Here is a 6,997-nt window from a genome sequence, read left to right on the forward strand (position 1 = left end):
TAGAAGTAAAGATTTAAAAGTGAGAAATAATATAAATAAACAACCAATAAAAGTATATATATATATATATATATATATATATATATACATATATATATATATATATACTTTTATTGGTTGTTTATTTTATATTATTTCTCACTTTTAAATTTTTATCTCTAAAACACAGTGAAATTTACATGCATCATTTTAAATATTTAAAATATATGTGCAAAAATTGAAATTTTTGTCAATATTTTAATTTTTTTAACTTTTTCTTTATTAAAAAAATGACATTATGTATCTTCATAACAAATGACTTAAAATACTTCTAATGATATACTGTTAATGTTAGAGACGTCATTAAAACATTTAATGTTATCATTTTTACTGAGTTTCCACTTCAATGTAAAATAATTTTTGATGCAGACTTTGAGTTAATGTCAAATTAGTTGTCACTTTTTAATGTAATACAGACTGATCTCTAATTTCTTTAAAAATTTTTCATTATTTTTGAGATATGGAGAATACATTCTTAAGATAAAAGTATCAAGGCCCAGATATGTATAAGTAATTTCGAATTTATATATTATATGTATGCAAAAATTAAAATTTATGATATTTATGACAATAAAAAGTGTACATAAAATATAAAGTATATTTAAGTTTAAATATTTTAGGGACTAAAACAATCAGAATGTCCAGGACTAAGTCCAAGGTAATTTTATCTTATTCAACGATATTTTTCCATAACAAATGCATGAAACTTACTTGCGACATTGCCTGTGATTATTCGCGCGCTGAGATGTCATCCGGCCGGTTAAAAGCTGGAGAAACGTTGCGACGTAACCTCCAAGTTACTTCCAGGCGCAGCTACGCGCGATACTTTGCACGGCACTCCCGACACACCCGTATCGCGAAATAGTCATCGCCGGCGATTGTTTGACAGTACTTGATCACACTCGAACGCACGTAATACTTATTCTCGGCACTCCCGGCGATGGTTCATTCGCAACATGACCAACGGAACCACGACTCGTTCACCGACGTGTCGCGCTGCGTTCACGGCGACTGAGTTTCTCGAAGTGTCCGCCGACGGGCGGAGGCGTATCGCACTCACGGCGCAATTGAGATATTTCAAACGTGCACACGTCCCGTAAGTGCGAACTGAATGTCATAACCGAGACGTTCTGTATGATTATTCGCGTGTCAGAGTCTCATCCAGCTAATCGGGAACTCGAGACGCAACAGTTTAACCTCACGACGACGTTCGACATTTCACTCGCGATACCGTTATTATCGGCGATTTCATACTTCACTATGCTCGGATGCACGAGCATTTGTTCTCGATACTCTATGTGGATGATTCAGTCACGAGAAATACAAGACGAATTTTTCTGTCGCTACCTCTTCCATACGTGCGAAATCAACGGGGTTGCGATTGAGTTCCTCGAAGCGTCTATAGACGCTCTGTTACATTCATGGCGATTGAGATCTTTGAAACGTTTCGTATTGAGACGTTCCATAAATACGAGCCGTGAACATCGTAGTGATCGAGATATTTTCTATGATTATTCGCGTGACAGAGCGTCATTTAAACGGTCGAAAGCTCGAGATGCAACGATTTAACTTCCAAATTGCGATAACGCTTGACAATACCGACACGTATGTCTACACCGCGATGTGACGATATTTTATTATGTTTCGACGCACGAGACATTCATTCTCAACATTTCGGGCGATAATTCGGTTGTGACACTCACTTCTGACCAGCCAAAATCACGAGGAACACGGGACGACTTTCCGATCGATGCGTCGCTGCTTGTCACGAATGACGAAATGGACGAGGCAGCAATTGAGTTTCTCGAAGTACATAGCGACGCTCCGCTGCATTCACGGCGATTGAGATATTTGAAAGTACAGTCGCGGAATAAGATTGACTAGTTTCGACTTCACGCGATTCAGTTTTTGACGTACTCACAAACTGAATTGCGTGCACAGTTGAAACTAGTCTATCTTATTGCCTGCGACTGTATACGTTCTGTAAACACGAGCTGAACACCGCAGTAATCGAGATATTTTCTATGATCATTCGCGTGACAGAGCCTTATTTAGCCGGCCGAAAGTTCAAGATGCAGTGATTTAATCTTTTAAAATCATGACAACGTTCAACATTATTAACAATACCGACATATCGATACCGTCTGTATCGCGATGTGCTCAATGTTGACGATTTGACGGGATTTCGTTATGCTTTAACGAAAGCATTCATTCTCGACATTTCGGGCAATAATTTTGTTACGAAGCTTACCTCTGACCAGCTAAAATCGCGAGGAACACAAGACGACTTCCTTACCGATGCGTCGCTGCTTATCTCGAACGACGAAATGGACGAGACAGCGATTGAGTTTCTCGAAGTACGTAGCAACGCGCTGCTGTATTCAGGCGATTGAGATATTTCAAACGTATACGTAAACACGAGCTGAACACCGCAATGATCGAGATATTTTTTACGTTATTCGCGTGACATAGTCTAATTTGACCGACCGAAAACTCAACGATTTAATCTCCGAGAGTCGTGATTACGTTCGACGTTAAATTGTTCGCATTGTACTTTTGACACTTTTATACTTAATGCTTGTTGCATACTAGACGCGATGAGCGAGATCCAATGAGAGCTCTTCTTTCTACGAGAAAGTGTGCAACGGGCATTAGGTGTAAAAGTGTCAAAAGTGCAAGCTACGTGAACAAACCAACGAGTAATGAGTTTGTTTTCTATTGCTGCGGATGTGAACTGGCTGCACTAGTTTTCTCTCATCTTTCTTCCACAGGGTTTTATCTGTATATCTGCCTCTTTTTAAGTTCCAAAAGTGTACACTAGTGCAGCAATAAAAACAGACCCAGTACCAGTACGTCTTGTATCGCAATGTATTGACGATTTGACGGGATTTCATTATCCTCTAACGCATGAGGCATTTATTCTCAACATTCTAGGCGACAATCCGGTCTCGAGAAAGCGACTGAGCTTCTCTAATGCCCGTATTCATATTCACATAGCACGCAATATTACACAATATCACATTTCCGTAATATTTCTGCGATATTGCAATATTATGAAAATATTACTGTGACACTATGTAATATTACGTGCTATGTGAGTAGTCAGGCCTTACATTTAAGTCAAGTCTTACTCCTTAAGTTTATCTTCAGATGCTCTATGGATCTTTTTATTGGCTACAGAGCATTTGAAGATGAACTTAAGGAGGCCTTAAATATAAGGCTTGACTATGAATACGGGCATAAGTACCCCAGCAAACCCAATGTTACATGTAACATACATGTTAGTTATAATTTCCTACTTAACAATGTAACTGTTATATAACATACGTGTTATATAACAGTTATATTGTTGAGTAGGAAATTACAACTAACATATATGTTATATGTAACGTTGTGTTTGCTAGGACGTATCAATGCTCCGTTGCATTCACGACGATTGAAATATTTGAAACGCTACGTCACAGGTTATATGACCGCGTCGCGCTATAGTCGCGTCGTCTCGCCGTCTCGAACAGTGACTCGTCGTCATTCCGTGTCCGTTGCGTCTTTTTGCGCGGTCCGCGCGCACACAAATGTCAGGAATGTCAGGTGCTGTGACGGGTGTCTCGTCTGGTATATCAATCGACTCGCCGGGACACGATTGAACGCGATATCTCCGTCGACGTCGCGTTCCGCGTAAAAGCATCATGGCGTCATGTCGGGCAAGTGTAACGGGTTCGTGCGTGTTGTCGCGTCGTCTAATGGCTCTCGCAGCCAGCACGATGCGCGACGCGACACACGATAAACGATAAGCAATATCCAATAAGCATACTAGTATTCCGCAAAAACTGTACGCTCATTGGATATCGCGCGTCGCATATCACGTGTCGCGTCGCAAATCGCGCTGGCTGCGAGAGCCATAATCCGCGGAGTACGTGTCTCGCGCGCGACCCGGTCACAGGAAGGTCGAATCCCGTGACGAGCGACTCGATCAGCACATCAGTCGGCCACTCGAACACGACTGAACGCGATGCCCGTCAACATTCGCAACCGGCGTACGCCGTGTCCCGCGGGGAGCTAATGGCGTCATAACGAATAAGTGTAACAGGTGCATACATGTCGTATATTTTAGATTTAGGACAGAGAATAGACGACTGAAGCCCGATTCCACCAACGTCGATTGGGCCTTGATCTGAGTTTAAGTCTTTGTTTCAAATAGTTTAAGCATGGTTTAAGGGTTGATCGATGTTGGTGGAATCGGGGCTGATACGTTTAGAACCAGTGTGTCACAAAGTTACTTTATTTCACAGGGCTAGGGATGGAAGGGGAAGTGGAAGAAGGGAGCTGAGATGCTGCGATCAAGTCGCTAAACCGTAAAAAAAGGGACTTGCGCGAAAGGGAGTGCCAAATTCAATGACGAGCAATTGTCATGGTACATCAACCGGGGTGAGTGTGTGTAAACAAAGTGAGGACGTTTGGACTGAGGTGACTGGCGCCTGTCATACTACACCAGGAATGTGGAGATGCACGAGTGTCGCGAGGAACAGACGCAGTCCAGGAGCCAGCTGCTTCGGGAGATTCGCTTACATCGTAATCTTCCAGATTCCTGTAAGTTTGTGTTAATTCATCATCGCATTAATATTTTTGTATGCAGTGCTGCATCCAAACGACCTTGTTGTCATTATTAAAATTAATCGTTAATCTGGTCGGTAAAACAGTTACGCGACTTGCCGGGAAGGTTAGAGATAATTGGAGAATTCTGACGTTACCGATCGCGTCGATCACTTATAGTAAACACAGTAATATGACAGCTAACCTAAAATGCTTCGTGTACCCAATTGTTCTTTTTTCTCTCTCTCTTTCTCTCTCTCTCTCTCTCTCTCTCTCTCTCTCTCTCAATATTGGTTCCAGGTAATCCTACGATTTATCAATTGTTCTTTTAAGTTGCATTGCTGAACTAGTGCAATAAGTTAGAGTGAGAAAACATATACTTGTCTCACTTTAACTTATTGTACCAGTTCAGCAGTGCAGCTGAAAAGAACAGACCACTTATCTTTCGTGTTTACATCTCGGTAAGATGTTTAGAGAGAAATTTAAATAATTAGATTAAAAATATCGTTATATCGCACACTAAGAGAAAAAGTATCTGAAATGAAATATATTTATTTATTCGATGAGTACTATAATAGTACTATTTATATATTTATTTGGTATGTACTATAATATTCCAGTAAACACCAGAGGTTTTCTATTCCTGCACTACTGAACTGGTGCAATAAGTTAGAGTGAGACAAGTATATTTTTTCTCGCTCTAACTTACTGCACCAGTTCAGCAGTACAGGAACGAAAAACAAACCTAAAATATGATCCATATTACAATGTCAGCTCAATCATATGATATATTATGTAACTGTTACTTTGTTATATAACAAAGTAACAATTACGTAATATATCATATGATTGAACTGACATTGTAACATCGATGATACTTTGTGTTTACTGGGATATTTACCTAAATCTGAATTCTTTTGTTTAATAGTTATTAATTGTTGTTTGAATAAACAATTATTTTTTCATGAAAAGTAACGGTGTTTTAAAAAGATATATATTGCCTTACTTGAAAGAAATTTGTTCTTAATGTTAAAACGTATATATATATATATTATTATATATATATATATATTATTATATATATATATATATATATATATTATTATACGCGAAAGCAATTAAATTTAATAATCAACAAAGGCTCGATTGAGCATCCGATTAAAGAGATATCCTGCTGCACCGTCTGACGGAAAATCGAGCAAGATTATCTTGCATCGATAACGCAAGATTATCTTGCGTCGATAATGCAAGATTCCTCGGACGCAAACTGTCTACTTTCTCTTTTAATCTCTAGATGCCCGTACCAATTCTTCACTGGATAATATAACTGTTATTTACAATGGCATATACAACGAATTGTGATGCAGTTTATTTTCGCCAACGTGCTGTTCACCAAATTGCATTAAATGTTAGTTGTCAGTTCGTCGTTGCACTCTTCCAAGACGAAAATACCAACAATTCCGACTTTGGAAGCTATTTACAAACAAACCAGGTCTCCTGGTATAAGGCTAATTAAATCTGTGCCGTATTGAAGCGAATTTCCCTGACAGGAAGCGCGGCGAAAAAAAATCACGAAAGTGTCGTGCTTACATCACCGCGCGATCGCAATTACGAAATTAACAAGCCCGCGCTGATTACTCGACGCCGCTAATTGGCTCGTCCTATGCTGCCGCGCGGTGCGCGAGCGATTTGTCAAAACTGGTTTCCGAAAATAAACACGACGCGGCGCGCGGGGAAAAAGTGCGAATTCATTTCGGCGGCGCGCGCGGACTCGCATATGTGCAGGCTCACCGTACGCAAATCCACGTCCACTTCATCATCATCGACATCAAGGTCGTGTTGTCGGAGGTCACACGATAGGTCAACGTACGCGCTTCGCTCGGCTCCGCCGCGTGACAGCGAGCGACCCGCTGAATATGTGACGACCTCCAAATTACAATTTACCTCATCGGGCCGCCGCCGCGTCGATTTATCGACGCTCGCCTCACAATGGCTCGTTTATATCGCACAACGCCCGGCTCTCTCGGCGGCTTACAGAATATTCGAGGCCGCACGCAAAAGACCAAAAGAAGAAGACTGAAAATATAGGAAAGGTTCCCTCCAGAGGGGAAGAGACACCGGGACCCTCTCGCAGCGGTACGAGCAATTTCGAAACGTTAGCCACACGCACGGACAAAAATGGATTGGTCGATTCGGCAAATCTGTAGCCCGCTGAATGAAATTACGTGTAAATTTCAATCGAGCGGATTTGCTTGTGTGGCAAATGAATTATGTGTAAGAGCAATTCTCACAGAACAAACACATTTTTGCAAGTATTATTTCAATTGTTTCGGCAAATCACACTGTGAATATGAGCGTGAATAAACAT

At 40.6% G+C, this 6,997-nt stretch overlaps 2 protein-coding genes across 4 annotated transcripts in view; one reads left to right on the forward strand and one right to left on the reverse strand.

Moving 5' to 3' along the window:
- The window catches only part of LOC116846808, a 111,095-nt gene extending 108,711 nt beyond the window's left edge, over nucleotides 1-2,384 (reverse strand). The window contains exons 1-2 of one of the 2 annotated variants that reach the window (XM_032821145.1): nucleotides 2,291-2,384; nucleotides 751-1,866 (exon numbers count right to left, since the gene is read on the reverse strand). The gene's annotated coding sequence lies outside the window, so the exon portion shown is untranslated. Of the gene's footprint in view, nucleotides 1-750; nucleotides 1,961-2,290 lie in introns of those variants that run through there. The other variant, XM_032821136.1, reaches the window with a different exon arrangement.
- A 1,061-nt stretch (nucleotides 2,385-3,445) lies between these two features.
- LOC116846796 (trichohyalin-like) overlaps nucleotides 3,446-6,997 on the forward strand; it is a 96,842-nt gene continuing 93,290 nt past the window's right edge. Inside the window, exons 1-2 of one of the 2 annotated variants that reach the window (XM_032821116.1) lie at nucleotides 3,446-4,126; nucleotides 4,329-4,626. In XM_032821116.1, coding sequence (XP_032677007.1) covers nucleotides 4,432-4,626 — 195 coding nt within the window. In that variant the 5' untranslated portion in view covers nucleotides 3,446-4,126; nucleotides 4,329-4,431. The remainder of the gene's footprint in view (nucleotides 4,127-4,328; nucleotides 4,627-6,997) is intronic. The other variant, XM_032821089.1, reaches the window with a different exon arrangement.

Source organism: Odontomachus brunneus, unplaced genomic scaffold (assembly GCF_010583005.1).
Source record: "Odontomachus brunneus isolate Ranch 3 - 2012 unplaced genomic scaffold, Obru_v1 Obru_scaffold_004, whole genome shotgun sequence".
NCBI classification, from domain to species: Eukaryota; Metazoa; Arthropoda; class Insecta; order Hymenoptera; family Formicidae; genus Odontomachus; species Odontomachus brunneus.